This window comes from Acomys minous (genome assembly GCF_964271855.1).
Source record: "Acomys minous genome assembly, chromosome: 6".
NCBI lineage: Eukaryota > Metazoa > Chordata > Mammalia > Rodentia > Muridae > Acomys > Acomys minous.
In genome coordinates, this window is record NC_140487.1 from 67,960,157 (window position 1) to 67,976,488 (window position 16,332).

Below are 16,332 nucleotides of genomic sequence, written 5' to 3' on the forward strand. Positions count from 1 at the left end.
CAATTGGCTATTCCCTGTCTGCCCCCTCCTCACCCGTCTGAGCTCTCTATTCACTTTTAAATGTCACCGTTATTGTGTTCCCGGTACACTTCAGGCAGCTCAGGAAGCAGGCCCTGTCTTCAGCCTGCAGCTGGTGCTAGGGGCAGCTCTCCAAGCTCCTGGGCACTGGGGAATTCAGACAGAGAGTTCTCAATGTTGGGGCCCTGGAAGCTAGGGATGAGTAATAACCCTTTAGTGGCCAGGATCAGGTTTCATCGGCTCTGTGGGAACTATCTTCATCTTCTGGAAGGCCCTTTCCCCTCTGCCTCAGAGCCCCCATTCCCTTAGATTCTCAAGACTTGAGTTTGGGGGCGGGGCAAAAGATGGGTTTGAGAAAAGCCTTGGCAAGAAGTAGAGACTGGCTAAAGAAACCCAGCACCTGCCACCACTGCAGTTTGGGACCTCCTCAGGGTGAAGGTGTTAGACCAGGGGAGGCCAGGCTGGAGAATTGCCTGAGATCATGCGTGCACAGGAGCTGAGCAGGCCAGCCAAGCAGCAGCTGTGGCTTTTCTGGTTGGTCCGACTCCACTGAGAGAGAAGATAGGAACAGACACGGAGAAATTGTCCAGAGGCTGCCAGCATGGACTTGGGGTTTTAGAAAACCTGAGCAAAGGCGCTACCAAAGTATCTGGAAAAGGGTGCAACCCACCTGCCTCGCCCCTGGACAGATTTCTGAGTGGGCAGAGTGGACACTAGCCGGCCCCTTTGAACAGATGCCCATGTGCCTGATGGGCTCTACTCTGGGGCCTCAGCTTGTTCTCTTGGGGGGGGGGGGGAACTTCGGTGGTTTTTGCCTCTCTTGGAGATGTGAAATCTGTGAGCAGCATCTAGAGGGAAGAAGCTCCCAAATCACCTTCACTGTCTCCTGCAGGCAGTTCTCAGAAGGGTACATATTGCCCGGTGTGTTTCTTTCGCAGCAGGCGAGAAGGCAGCATATGGCTAATTTTTTTTTTAATTTAGTATACAGTGTGCATTAGGTCACATTATAGATGGTTGTGAGCCACCATGTGGTTGCTGGGAGTTGAACTCAGGACCTCTGGAAGAACAGTCGGTGCTCTTACCTTCTGAGCCATCTATCTCTCCAGCCCCATATGGCTAATTTTTATGGCCTCTTTAGGGCCGGAGCCTGGCATTATAGTAATCAGTGTACATATATGCCTGTATATATAAACTGCCTAAAGTGTATTTATATTATTTATTTTTGAGATACTGCTTCTTGGATCCTAGGCTGGCCTTGAACACTGCATTGCTGAGGGTAACCTTGAACCTCTGACCCTTCTGCCTCTCCCGCTCAGCTGCTAGAATTACAAGCATGCCCGGTTTGTGTGGAATGGAACCTAGGACAACTAGCAAGCTAAGCAAGTAACTCTATCAACCGAACTACATCTCATTATAATTGCATTTTAGGCCCTATACAACTCCCATACGTGTACATCCCTCTCAAATCACACTGGGAGGTTTTCCCAGAGCAGGAAGGACCCTGAACACTCAGCCCATAGTCCTGGGGCGCCCCATGTGTAGGGATAGGGGTTGACTGAGCCCTGGAGACTAAGCTTTTGGCCTTCAGTGTCTTGTTTTCCTTGCAGACAGACACTTTCTCTGTTAAATGTGACTCAATGTGTTCTCTCTCTTGCCCAGGAAATTAATTATCCATATTACACTAGTCTCCTACAGATTTAAATGGCTAATATAAATAGTGACTTACAGAGCTCCGAGACAGGAAGAGAAGAAAACCTAACTGGAGTGACAGACACAGGACTAGGGGTGTTAGCTCAGTTGGCAGAGCAGTTGCCTAGCATGCCCAAAGCCCTGGGTTCAGTCCCCGGCACCATGAACTGGCTGTGGCTGCACATACCTGCCATTACTGATTTAGGAGGTGTTGGCCAGAGAACTGGAAGTTGAAGTTCCTTGCTCCCTAAGGCTAACCTGGGCTATATGAGAGAGAGCCTATCTGAGCAAAGAGGCAGGAAAGATGGCCCAGTGGTTGGGAGCACTGGCTCTTTCCGAGGAAGACTCCTAGCACTCACTTGGTGGCTCACAACCATCTGTCACTCCAGTAATCAGGGACCACCCCTCTCTTCTGGCTTCTCCAAGCACTGCATGTGTGTGCTTGCATGCACATGCCTTCTGGATTCCACAGGCATTAGGCACACACATGATGCAGTTTTTAAAAAAAAAGAAAGAATGGGCTGGAGAGATCCTGAGGTCCTGAGTTCAAGTCCTAGTAACCACACGGTGGCTCACACCATCTGTAATGGAATCTGATTCCCTCTTCTAGTGTGTGTGTGAAGACGGAGTAATTCATATACATAAAATAAGTAAATAAATCTTTTTTAAAAAAGCGTGCAGAAGGACCATGGACTGTGCAAAGTGATGTTGGTGAGGGCACTAGATCAGCTGGCCTTTTAAGACAAGATCAAAGAGAAGACATACAACAAACAGAAGGTTGATTTTGCCCATCAGGACCAGTTTGACACACTGAGTGATGCTGACCTCCACAGCCTGGGTGCCAACATAGTGGCCCTCGCTGCTAAGGCGCAGAGCTTACAGCAGAGCTGCCGCTCCATGGATGCTGGCCTGAAGGGATCAACAAGTGCGCTGACCACTCCTGAGATGCAGAACGAGATCCAGGAGTTGAAAAGGGAATGTGCTTGCTACACAGGGCGACTGAAGAACAAACACAAAGCAGCTACCAACCGTGTCACTCCAGAAGGGAAAGAGAAAGTGTTCCAGAGAGAGGCAGAAAGAGTGGAGGAGGAGGAGGAGGAAGGAGGAGGAGGAGGAGGAGGAGGAGGAGGAGGAGGAGGAGAGAAGAAAGGCCGGGCGCACGCCTTTAATCCCAGCACTTGGGAGGCAGAGGCAGACAGATCTCTGTGACTTCCAGGACAGCCAGAGCTGTCTCAAAACAAACAAACAAACAAACAAACAGATACAGGGACTGAGGACTAAGTATGGAGCCTTCCCCCCTGCCCACTTCCATGCCACATAGGGGCTGGGTCAGGACCCTGAAAGGCACATAGCTCACTTAGGACACTTGAAGCCAGGCATAGGAGAGCTGCCTAACAGTGGAGAAGGGATAGAGGGGGCGAGAAGCTGCAGTGCACTGGTGGGCAGGCGACAAGACAGACTCGGGTCCCTGTGTATCCAGAGAAATGCAGATCCCCTGTGAGTGTGGCGAGCACGCCACCTCTAATCCTACTATGAGGAGGCTTAGGTAGAATGGTTTTGAGTTTCAGGCTAGTCTCGTCAACATAGTGAGAGCCTGTCTCAAAAAATATAAGATTCCTTTCTAGCCGGATGTGGTGGCACACACCTTTAATCCCAGCACTCAGAGAGGCAGAGGCAGGCGGATCGCTGTGAGTTCGAAGCCAGCCTGGTCTACAAAGCGAGTCCAGGACAGCCAAGGCTACACAGAGAAACCCTGTCTCGAAAAACAAAACAAACAAGATTCCTTTCTGTTCATATGTGGCTAGGAAAGCTAAGTGGTTTTCTCTAGAACCTTCCTTCTCTTGGTGGTCTTCCAACAGGGGCCCCTGTGACTAGGTGTGACTACGAGTCCTCCGGGTTCCTCTGTGGGCTGTAACCTCCAAGCCTCCTGCCACTGTGTTCCGTGAGATTCTCTGATTCACAGGCCTGGTCAAGGGATCTGTTGGTTTCTGTTTGGTTTGTGGGGTAGTAGCCACAGGGAAATGAAAGTTCTCAGTCTAGGCCTTTAACAAGCAACAGTCTGGGGAGCAGGCTGGCTGTGAGTTCCTTGAACTGGAAGATTCTGAGAAGAAAATCGTTAGCGTAAGTCCCAGCTGCTGCTTTCATCTGAGACGCTCCTCTGCTGAGCACACATGGACCCCACTCCTGTTCAGCTGAGAGTTAAAGGGAGCCTCTGAAACCTTGTTCCTTCTGTGCCCCAGACTCAGCGAGGCCTCAGAGCAGAGCATGAGGACGAGATAGATCACAGCCCCAGGGAGTGGCCCTGTGACATCTATGGTGGGTCATAGCTGCCCTCAGCGCTCTGCCCCCCCCCACAGTGCATTTAGTTATCTTTGCTGCAGAGTCTGAGCACCCCAAGACTGAGAACCCCAAGAGAAACATGCTGTGAGCCGGTGGCAAAACGCTGAGTTACAGAATGGTTTTAAGTTGAGCCAAAAACCTATCAGATTTAAAATAACAGTTTTGCTCTGTTTCATCTTCAGGGTGGACACTGACAGATGGAAAGCAAAGAATGCTGTTATGATGGCTTGCTTATCTCTATAACAACCCAGATAAATATTTCCCTATACCCCGTCTTCATTTTCTTTGTGATGAACATTTTGTTTCTAATTTACTAATATCAGCTCTAAAACGCTTCAGCTAAACCTGCAAACCAGGGCTGTACATAAGCAAGTTTGTATAAAAGTTTTAGATGGCAAAGTATTTCATATTCAATGTTCTATCTTTTTTAAAGAGTTATTTGCTTATTTATTTATTATGTATACAGTGCTCTGTGTGCATGTACACCTGCAGGCCAGAAAAGGGCATCAGATCACATTATAGATGGTTGTGAGCCACCATGTGGGTGCTGGGAATTGAACTCAGGACCTCTGGAAGAGCAGTCAGTGCTCTTAACCACTGAGCCATCTCTCCAGCCCAGTGTTCTATCTTTTTATAGCACAGGAAATCATCTACTAGCTACTGATGAGTAAGGATGAAGTGACCAAATCTGGACAAATTGTGTTTGAGCCTTGGGTCTCACACACACGGGAAACTATGCCAATAAGTCCACGTGTGGCTATATGTACTCATTCTTTTGTTTGTTCCTCTTGGTTTGTTTGTTTTTTACTCGGTTTCCATAGGCTTCGGTGAGGTCCTGTATGTTTTCTAGAGCCAGCTACACTCAGCCACATTCGCCGTTTCAAAAGATAACTTTGTCCAAGACTTGTCTGCAAGTCTCGGTGGTAGTCTAGACAGGTGGGCAGTCCAAAACACTGCGCTTTGAGGGCCCAGCAGATCCTCAGAGTAGCTGGCAAGAGTCTAAGATGAATAACATTCAATTTCGCAAAGTTCTATGGGAAGAAGGCACTTTAATAGCATGCTGGTGCATTATAAAGTCACGGGCTGGAGTTTCACAGCTCTTCGGTTCCCAGCACGGGAAGACAGTGAGTAAGCACCACTTGGCAGAACTCTGGGATAGCGTGCACCAACCCTTGGGTCCCGGTCTCAGCACCTCATAAAGTCAGGCCTGGGGGTCTACCATAACCCAGTACTCAGGAGATGAAAGCAGGAAGATGAGAAGAAAGGTCAGAATCATCCTCGGTACAAAGTTCAAGGCTAGCCGGGATACACGAGACCCCGTCTCCAAAGGAGGAAGGCGCGTTCTGACTGAGCATGAGCTCGCTTGGCTTTGCAGAAACAGCTTCTGGAGCACAATTCAGAGGCTAGCAAAGCCATACATAAAATGTGCTGCCCTCTAACCCATCACTGACTGTCCTTGGCTAGGACATGTTCCATCTCTTTCCTTGGAGTCAGTGCCTGCCCAGTTCATGCTTCCATCAGTAGCTCAGATTTTCACAGATTACCAGGGTTATAGCGTAGTTCCTCAGCCGGGCAACCCCTGAGGGTGGTGCACTCCTTTAACCTCTGCAGAGGCAAGCGGATCTCTAAGTTCGAGGCCAGCCTGGTCTACAAAGGGAGTCCAAGACAGCCAGGGATACACAGACATCCCTGCCTTGGGAGGAAGAAAAAAACAATCCTAGTTCCTCGGAGTGAGCTGGCACCATTTTTCTTTGATCAGAAATGCTAGCCTAAGGAGAGAGCTCCCATTTCTAGTCCCTGCTTGTGCCATCTTGTACAGATTCAGAGTCTGAGGTGCTAAAAACCAAGGGGCACACTGGGGCTCATCTAGGCTAGCTCGCATCTTTCCGGGGGGCGGGGGGGGGGCAGCCTGTGTTCCTTAAACTCAGCAACGCGTTACTTGAGAGTTAAAGGCGCAGTCAAGGAAACATGGCAGCCCTGCTTGTTGACACACACAGACTCCCTGGGACGACCTGAGTTTTGCCCTTCACTCCTCTTCCTGGAAGTGCCTGGCATGGCTGTGGATGCCAGCGGTGCCGACTGAATCACCACCCGAGCTCTTCCTGGGTGTCTAACTCAGGAACCCAAGCACCCAGGCCTGAAACATTTCTTCCAGATGTTAACCCTCACAAACACATGCTGAACTTTCGGAACACATTCCAGAAGAACACTTCAGCCCTTAGGAGGCACCTCCCCGGCATTAAACATCCTGTGGCCTGACCCCTCTCACCTGTGGCCATCACTGAGCCCTCAGGCCCAGCCACCTTCCCACTGGGGCCTTCTCTTCCCCCCCCCCCCACTCCTGCACAATTGGTCACAGCTGTGGGAGCTTGGCGGTTCCTCCACCCCCACAGTAATGGGAGCCAGCTGTGAGATAGTCCTCCTTGGCCGTCCTTCACTGCTGCAGCAGCCAGTGCTCAGTGAGGTGCTCTGAGGGCCCTGCCGCAGGCTTACTCCACGAGTCCCCCCCCCCTTAGCCTCTGTTTTCCCCTTTCCTTTACTGCACCCACCCTCTGCCCCACCCCACGCATGCAAAATTCCACCAGCACTTCCTGTAGAAACTGGGGAAAACATACAAGCTGTGCTCCGAGGCCTTCATTTCTTCTCTGCCACTTCGGGAAAGAACAGTTAGCACAGCGGTGTTTTCAGAATCCAACCTTTCCTTTTTCCATGTTGCCCAGACCAGAATTGTTGGAGGGAGGAACTGGGCTGGAGCAAAGCGTCTCCAGGAGCTGCCTGCCTGTCCCCTGTGCTCCCTCCGCCCTGTCCCGCTAACAAGGTACTAAGGATAGCCAGGTGTGGGGGTGTTTGGTTCTCAGCTGTGATAAAGGATCTACCCATCAGGCAGACAAAACCCTGAATGGTCCTTTCAAGAAATGGTTGTGTCCAGGCGATAGTGGCACACGCCTTTCATCCCAGCACTTGGGAGGCAGAGGCAGAGGCAGGAGGATCTCTGTGAGTTTGAGGCCAGCCTGATCTACAGAGAGTTCCAGGACAGCTAGAGCTATTACACAGAGAAACCCTGTCTTGGAAAAACCAAAAAAAAAACGGGCTGGAAAGATGGCTCAGCGGTTGAGAGCACTGTCTGCTCTTCTACAGATCCTGAGTTCAATTCCCAGCAACCATCTATGGTGTGATCTGATGCCCTCTTCTGGCACACAGGTGTACATGCAGATAGAGCGCTCATGCATAAAATAAATAAATAAAATCTTTTAAAAAGAAAAAGAAACCACAAAACAAAACAAAAACCAAGAAATCACTGTGAGTGGCGGCCCCTACCTACGTGGCCAGCAGGTTACCCAGGTGCGTGCTTTTGAGTTGTCTCTGCAGAACTGGTATGGGGCTGGGATGTAGCATTCTCGAGGCCCTGGGTTCATCCAGTCCCTGGTGCTGTGAGGAAAAGAGAAAGTTGGATACAGCTGGTCTTTAGCTCATCGTTCTGATTCGGAGTCAGTGTGATCTTTTCTTCCCCTAGCCCTCCTTCAGCCGTGAACATGGCTTCAGCATGGATTGGTGGGGTTTCCTAACCTTGGTCCAACTGTCTCCTCACCGTCCCTTCCTCCCTGGTCAGCAGTCAGTGTAGCCTAAGTCTCTGGTGGCCGCTGAGGGTCTCTCAAGGTGTCACAAAGCAGCAGGGAGTGGCTTTCTCCTGAGGGTGAAACTTCAGGAGAGGAGAGGGAACCAGGCACAGTGGTGCATGCCTGTAATCCCAGCACTCGGGGAGGCAGAGACAGGCGGCTCTCTGTGAGTTCAAGGCCAGCCTTGTGAAGAAGAGGAGGAAGAGGAGTGGGTGGAGAAAAGGACAGTTTAGTTTGTCTTTTTTTCTGATTTGGGGGAAAGGTCAAAGTGGGTTGCTTTTTTTATGACAAAGCCTGAGAAAGCACACAAGCTGCCTTCCCCTGTGCCTCTGTCTCTGAGCTCCTTCCATCCCTACCTTTTTCCCTCTCTTCCTGCCCCACCCCCACCCCCACCCCATGAATCTTCCCTGGGCCCCCATATGCTTGCCTTACTTGAGCTCATGGTCCCTCATTGCCCTAGAGTTTATCTTAGGACTTGGTGTGTCTAGCTACAAAATCCAAAAGCAGGTAGACCCAAAAGCAAGTATGCTGGTCCATGCCTGTCATCCTAGAACTCTGGGAACTGACGGGGGGGGGGGGGCTTGGGGGGAGAGGGGATCTGAAGTGTATGGTCAGCCTAAACTACAAAGCAGGAGACCCTGTTCCTAAGATGAACGTGAATGCTGTCACCAGGAGTGCTGCCAGGCCTAAACCTGTCCTTGAGGCAAAAGTGCTTAAAAGGCTGGCTGCAGGGCTGGAGAGATGACTCAGGGGTTAAGAGCCATTTTCACTCTTACAGGTACCCAGGTTCAGTTCCCAGCACCCCATGGTGCCTTACACCTGTCCGTAACTCCAGTTCCAGGGGATCTGACTCCTTTCCGGTCCGTGAGGGCACCAGATACACATACGATGCACAGACATAGGTGCAAGCAAAACACACATAAACAGAAGTAAAATTTAAATTTAGCACCTTCTCCTTGTCTGTTCCCCTGGTTTGATTCACTGAGGTTAGTTCCGCAATTTAACTCTTGCGAATAGGGCTCAGTAGACATCAGAGTACAGAGATCTTTGAAATGTTAGCTTGGAGGCCTTTGGGTAACTTGCACAGGAGTGGAAGTTGAAGGAATGGCAGAGCTGTTGTTAGCTTTTTGAGAAACCTCCTACTGATTTCTGTAGTATGTAACCTTTCTACCAACAGTGTAAAACACTTCCCTTTGTCCATATTCTTACAGCATTTGTTATTTGGGTTTGGTTTTGGTGTTTTGTTTTGTTTTGTTTTGTTTTTAAATGAATTTTGAGACTGGGTCTCATTATGTGGCTCTGGCTGTCCTGGAACTCACTCTGTAGACTAGACTGGCCTCCACCTCAGAAATCCTCCTGCCTCTACCTCCCAAGTGCTGGGATTAAAGGCGAGAGCACCATCACATGGTTTGTTTTGTTTTGGGTGGCAGGGTCTCCCCATGTGTTCCTGGCCATCTTGGAATTCACTGTGTAGACCAGGCTGTCTTGAAAGACACACAGAGGGGCCGGGTGGTGGTGGCGCACCTGTTCTACAAAAGCGAGTCCAGGACAGTCAAGGCTACACAGAAAACCCTGTCTCGAAAAACATAATAAAATAATAATAATAATAATAATAATAATAATAATAATAATAATAATAATAATAAAGACATAGAGACCTACTCTCTTCTGAGTGCTGAGAGTAAACATGTGTGTTAAAGTGATGAGATTTTTATGTGTGTATTAAAGTGTATGTGCACATGTGGTTGTCAGAGGAAACTCTCAGGAGCCTCTTGTGTCCCCTCACTGTGGGCTCTGGAAACCAAACATGGCACCAGTGCTTTCACCATTTTTTCTTACGACTACCGTTCTGGGGGTGCGATTGGGGGGCCCCCAGTGTGCTTTTGATTTTCACTTCTCTTATGTCTAGTGAAGTCAAACACTTCTTCTGGTAGGGGTGTTGGCTGTTGGTGATCTTTAGAGGGCTGTTTATTCTTACCAGTGCCCCTTTGGGATGAGTCGCAGCCCTTCTCACTAGCCGCTGCTATTGAAGCCGCACCCTCACCCACACTGAACTGGCCTCTTCTCTCCGTCTGTTCCCCCTGCAGCACGTTGTCCAAGTGCTGCCACGCGATGGTGGCCCTCATCTACCCTTTCAGCTGGCAGCACACCTACATCCCGGTGTTACCGCCTGCCATGATTGACATAGTGTGCTCGCCCACGCCCTTCCTCATCGGCCTGCTCTCCAGCTCACTGCCGCTGCTCAGGGAGCTGCCGCTGGAAGAGGTGAGCCCGCGAGCGCTGCACCCCACTTCCTCAGGCCACACAAAGAGGAAGGGAGTGCTGGGCGGGAGTGGGGAGATGCCAGGCCTTGCTCTGTGGCAAGTCGTTCCCAGAGTCTCCCCTTGGTGACTGTAAGCACCATTTTCCCCTTTAAGTGAAATGGCCTGTGTAAGCCGTCATTTAGAAGCCCTGACATCAGGCATAGCTGGCTGCCCCCTCCTCCTGGCTCCCTACACTGAGCGGAGAAAGCAGTAACCAGAATGTGTGCTTGACCTGATGACCTAAGAGGTACCTGTTGAAAGGAGATCAGTGACTCTTGGTAGAGTACCTGTCTATCATGTACAGACCTCTAGGTCCAAGTTCAAGAACATCATCATAATATACTTATAGTAATAGTAATAGTAATAATAATAACAACAACAACAACAACAACAACAACTAGATTTAAAGGGAAGAAAAAATATAACTACAAAGCTGGGTATGACACTCCTGCACCCCAGCATGCACCAGGTCAACCTGGGCTCCGTAACAAGACACCACAAAATTAACCACTGCATTGTTGTCGTAACACCCAGGCTTTATAGTTTAGTGTGCAAGTCCAGGACGTTCTATGTGACACCTCTGCAATTATTCAGCCCCCTTTCAATAGCTCCTGACCTGACCTGTAAACAGGGGACCCCAGCAGTCAGTGTGGGGGAGCAGGAACCAGAATTTAGGGTCTGCGTAAGGGTCTACCCTCAGAGGCAGCACAGAAGCGTGTCCTTAAGGACAAGGAGGCTCACTCACCCTGTTCTGGTCCTACGCCTCAACCCACACTGAGGAGAGAGGTGCTCCCACCCAAAAACTATAAGAAAGGCACCCAGCCCGTGGCCTGACAGTGTCCTCCAGACCCCAGCCCTCTTCAGTCTCTTACCTCTCTGGAGCACTGGCGGCTTCAGTGGACATCTCAGGGGTAAAGGGCAGATTGCCCATCGGGGAGAAGAACGGGTCAAATAGAGTTGCAGAAAGTCGGGGCCCCTGGCATCTTCTGTCCCACCTCAGTAACCCCACAGACAGACAGACAGAAATAACAGAGCAGGCCTGCCTAAGTACAACAGGGCTGGGAATCCAGCTGCCAACACACCCCTGTGTCCTAGCCTTCAGTACCGGCTCAGGACACCACTCAGTCGCTGTCAGAACTTACACGCGCACGCACACACACATTCACCCCGTCTGCAGCCAACTGCCCCCAGTGCTGAGGAAGAAGAGAACACCGCATCCATCTATATCCCAGAAACCCTGGCGACAAAGCTCATCCCTTTTCTTCTGTCCTGTAGGTTCTTGTGGTTGATCTCATCAATGATCGGTTCCTCAGACAGGTGAGTAGAAAGCCGGCTCAGCCTGCTGCTCCTGTGCCTTTGCGTCTTGGGGGGGAGGGGGGCGCCCTCCCCTGAGTCCAGCTCCAGAAAGGCTCTATAGTAAGCCTGGCCCTGCTATCGGGACCACCTCAGGACAAGGCTAGCCAAGGACAAGGCTGCAAAGAACACTGCTTTAGCAAAGATTGGTTTTCACCTGTAGAGGCACAGAGAGGTTTCAAGCCAGTAACAGTCAGGGCCCGGGCTGGAGAGACAGCGGCTTAGCCGTGAGGAGTTTGTACTGCTCGTATGAATTGGCAAAGAACTCAAGTCCACTCCCAGCGCCTACGTCAGGCAGCTCACAACTGCCTGTAACTGCAGCTTCAGGGGGAAACAGCTCTGACCTCCTCAGGCACTGCACTCACATGCAAACACACAGGATTTTAAAAAATTCAGTCAGTTTTTCGAAAGGGGCAGGAGAACTGACTGAGCCGGTAAGGGCACCTGCTGTTCTAGCAGAGGGCCAGGGTTCAGTTTGCAACAACACATTCGTACACATAAAATGAAAATAAATCATTTTTAATTTTAAAAAACTGTCAGGACACATCTGGGCATGCTGATACCTCCCCGCAATCCTTCTTACACTTGGGGGATGGAAGCAAAATTATTTTTGCTGGGCTTTTCTTTTCTTTTTTATTTATTTTTAGCTCAACTCTGCCACTAGAAAAATCATTCCTTAGCTTGTTTCTTTTCTTTCTTTTTTTTTATTGTTATATTTCTTTTAACATATACATTTATATTATTACACATACATAAAATAAACTACATACAGCAGGAAGAACCAGGAAACAATCTGGAATTATAGAACTGTTAACATTCATAGTGATTTGCCTATTCATATTTGGCAAACTTGAGCCTGACTCTGTTTTTATCTAAGGTGTGTGGTGGTGCACACCTTTGGTGCCAGCGCTCGGGAGGCAGAGGCAGAGGGGGATCTCTCTCTGAGTTTAAGGCCAGCCTGGTCTACAGAGTGAGCCCCAGGCCAGCCAGGGCTGCTCAGTGAGACCTTGTCACCAAAATTAAGCAAAGTTTAAACTATTAGCCAAGCTGTCTGCCCAGGGATGCGGCTGGCACATGGCTTAGCCAGGTCCAGCTGTGCCCACCCGCGTCTCCTGCCTTACAGATGGAAGACGAGGACTCCATCCTGCCCCGGAAGCTGCAAGTAGCCCTGGAACATATTCTGGAACAGAGGAATGCCCTGGCCTGTGACCAGGATGGAGGCCTGATGGACTGTCTGCATGGTAAATGCCAGGACCGGAGGCCAAGTGACAAAGTAGGGGCATGAGGAGAGAAAGTGGGGTCCGGCCCTTCGTTCGGATTTCATTCGGATAATTGTAGGACTTTTTGCCACTTTCCTCCATTTAGTTCCTAAAATACCTAAAATACTTCTAAGGCGGGGAAAAGATGGCTTTCAGTGCCCTTTCTCTTGGATGGTCACAGGTGGCTGTGGCAGAGAGTTAGGTGTCCCCTGTGATCACTGACTGGCCGCCCTGGGCTCCAGCCCACCAATTCCTCACTGTCACGGCCTTTTGTGCCTCTCGCTCAGGCCCTGAGTGCAGCCCCTTGAACGAGGTGGTGTCCGAAGCCTTCGTCCGCTTCTTCGTGGAGATCGTGGGCCACTACTCCTTGTTCCTGACGTCGGGCGAGGAGAGGAGCCTGCAGCGGGAGGCCTTCAGAAAAGCTGTCTCCTCTAAGAGCCTACGACGCTTCCTGGAGGTCTTCATGGAGACCCAGACTTTCCGTGGCTTCATCCAGGAGCGGGAACTCCGTAGGCAGGGTGCCAAAGGTTAGAACACCGACCGCACTGTGAGTGGAGTAGTCTTACTTGCTGGGGCAGTAAGAGGTGCCTAGGTTCTGAGCAGCTGAGGAGAGGGGTGGGGATTGGGGCGGGGCTGGTGGGGGCGGGGCTGGTGGGGGCGGAGTGGGAGGGCATTGTGGTCCCAGACGAGGATGCAGGCAAGATCAGTATTCTGATGGAAGCTAAACCCGGGGAGGGAAGGCACTTAACCTCTGCAGCGGGGCTATACTGAAGCCAGAAGGTTCCAGAGGAGCAGATGGCCCCAGGCCTGGGATTTCTCTGGTGCTAAGAACTCAGCTCGAAGCCCTGCACTCTCACAGCCATTTGCTTAGGGAAGACAGGAAAAGAGAAATTTGATTAGAGGGTGTGAGAGGGCGGCCTTCATGAAAAAAGGGCATCTAGCTAGGTTTACAGGAAAACGGGATCTTTCCACAGACAGCTACTATACAAGGTGGGGAACTATAAGGAAAAAACCCTGTGAAGCTCATGCTTGAGAGCACGTCGCTAGGCACAGCTGTGTCTCAGAAGCAAGACTTCGCTTTCCCGTGTTAGTGAGGAAGGGAGTTAGTTGGTGCAGAAGCCAAAGGCAAGGATCTAAAATGTCCCCGGTGTGTCTCCTCACCAGGCCTGTTTGAAATCCGAGCGCAGGAGTACTTGGAAACCTTGCCCATCGGAGAGCATAGTGGCGTCAATAAGTTCCTCAAGGGACTGGGTAAGGCCTTTGGGTCCCTGTCACCGGCCTCGGTTCTAAACTGTCTTCTTCTGGAATCTTAACTCCTCCAGTCCGCAGAGCCCGCAACTCTCAGTAATGCAGGACGCTGCCACTTAGACTGCCCGCCTCTCTTCCTCTGTCCTTGCGTTCCAGGGCTACCATGTTCCCCTGCCATGTTCCCCTGCCCTCCTCAGTCTTCTGGGAACCCAACAGAGGAAGCAGCCCAGGGGCCATGCAGGGAGAAATCTGGGCAAGGCTCCACCAAGGCTCAAAAAAAAAAGAAGAAGAAGAAGAAGGAAAATGAGAGCCCATGTTTGACAGTAGTTTATACCTGCACCCCAACATTTGGGAGGCAAAGGCAAGAGGCTCAGGAGTTCAGTGATCAGCCAGCCAGCAAGATGACTCAGCGGGGAAAGGCACTTGCCATACAAGCCAGCGGCCTTAGTCCAATACCCAGAGCCCACACAGAGGTGGGAGGAAGGAACTGACTCCACGGAGTTGTCCTTTGACCTCCACACGTGCCGCTTCCTCTCTCCCTCGCTCCGCTCTCCGCTGATAAAATGTTCTCACTTTCTTTTTTAGGCAATAAGATGAAATTTCTCCACAAGAAATAGCCCTCATCTTCTTGGCTCAAGGAAAAGTATTCTCCTAGAGTGCTGAGGCTGTGGGCTGAGAGCTGTCCACAGCGTCCGACTCGTTCCAGGACGGAAGCCTGTGAGCTGGACAAGCGGCAGATGCTCAGGACAGCCCTGGAGGGGACCTGCCAGCATGCTAATGGTTGTTACTGTGGTTGGTCCCGGGATATTTAAATCTTAGATATTAAAAGAGAAGAAGCCGGGCGGTGGTGGCACACACCTGTAATCCCAGTGCTGAGGAGGCAGAGGCAGGCGGATCGCTGTGAGTTCGAGGCCAGCCTAGTCTACAGAGCGAGTCCAGGACAGCCAAAGCTACACAGAGAAACCCTGTCTCGAAAAAAGAGAGAGAAACAGAAAAAGAAAGTTGTTTGGGTCTTCATTGTCTCTCCTGGGCCATCTCATCTTTTCTGGGTCAGCTGGTTGACATCTGTGGAGCCCGAAAGGAGGAGATAGGTAGAGTGGCCACCACTGAAGCGATCTTAAAGAAAGAGATGCAGCTGCCTGCACCACTGGTCTATGACGCCACCTGGTGGCAGAGACTGTGGACTTCACTATGCCTGGCTCTTTTTTTTTTTTTTTTCCTCTCTCTCTTTCTTAGAAGCCTGAACAGCCTGTGGCTTTTAGAGGGACACATAAAAAGAGAAAATCTTGTTAACTGGTAATAAAATGTCCTTAGGGTCCTGAAGTTTATATTTCCTGTGGTCCACCCATGACACCGCTATTTCCTCATAGCCTACATAGATAGGGAGAGGTTCTCTAATGAGACCAAGGAACCAGAGGAGGCCACAGTCAGCCGGCCTGTGGGGGCAGGGCAGGGGGGAGCCTGCAAGAGTCTTATGTGCTGCACAGGAAGGTGTTTGGGCTGGCCTTAGGGCTACCGCCCCATACTGCTGGGCCCTCAGTGAATGCCGCCAGTGACAGTGCATCTCCTCGGACCTGGAATGGGGTAGGATTAATAGTTGTGGGGGTAGGGGGGGCATTAGGATATGCCTGAGTAAGACTGAGTGAGCACGGGGAGCTCAGGAATTTATGCCACACAAGCGCCTTGGTTTAATTAACTTTACTGATAGCAATATTCTGTGTATTTTTATATCACCTCACCCCACCCCCCATGATCACTTTTAGTATTTTGGAATATACATTCTTTTCTAACTTATTTTCTATTATTCTGTTTTACTTAAGAACTCCAAGTGAATAAATAAATAAATATATATATCTTTATCAACATTCCTAGTGATTAACAATACTCTATTTTATGAATGTTTTGTATTTGACTTAAGCAAAAACTAAAATAAAATTGGGGAAATGTGCTAGGCTACTGTGCATTGCTGTTTTGCTTACATGTATGTCTGTGTGAGGGTGTCAGATCCCCTGGAACCGGAGTTACAGAAAATTGTGAGCTGCCATGTGGGTGCTAGGGATTGAACCCTGATCCTCTGGAAGAGCAGACAGTGCTCTTAACTGCTGAGCCATCTCTCTCTAGCCCCAAAATACACACACACACACCACACACACACACACACACACACACACACACACACACACACACACAGAATTGGAGCAAAAGAAAGAAGTGGCGTGGCAGCGACAGTTCACAGGCTGGGGCAGATGGGAGAGGAGATTGGCATTGTCTTGCTAGGTAGTGCAAGCTGAACCTGAACTTGCCAAAATCCTTCTGCCTGAACCCCCCCCCCCCCTCTACTGGGGTCATAGGCACGCACCACCACACCTGTCTGCGGAACGGATTCTAGAGGAATGATGCTTTTTGCTGAGAAAACACCGCTAGGATGCATGGTGTGGGAGATGATGTCACAGCCCCCTGCAAGTATCTACCGGTACTTGCACTCACATACTACTGGTACACATA

The 16,332-nt window shown here is 50.3% G+C and overlaps 1 protein-coding gene across 5 annotated transcripts in view; it reads left to right on the forward strand.

The window, feature by feature from the left end:
- DENND2A (DENN domain containing 2A) overlaps window positions 1-15,778 on the forward strand; it is a 91,776-nt gene extending 75,998 nt beyond the window's left edge. For all 5 annotated transcript variants that reach the window (XM_084785213.1, XM_084785211.1, XM_084785215.1 and 2 more), the window contains exons 15-20: window positions 9,752-9,929; window positions 11,243-11,284; window positions 12,444-12,561; window positions 12,867-13,106; window positions 13,744-13,830; window positions 14,413-15,778. In XM_084785213.1, coding sequence (XP_084641339.1) covers window positions 9,752-9,929; window positions 11,243-11,284; window positions 12,444-12,561; window positions 12,867-13,106; window positions 13,744-13,830; window positions 14,413-14,444 — 697 coding nt within the window. In that variant the 3' untranslated portion in view covers window positions 14,445-15,778. The remainder of the gene's footprint in view (window positions 1-9,751; window positions 9,930-11,242; window positions 11,285-12,443; window positions 12,562-12,866; window positions 13,107-13,743; window positions 13,831-14,412) is intronic.
- The last annotated feature ends 554 nt before the right edge of the window (window positions 15,779-16,332 follow it).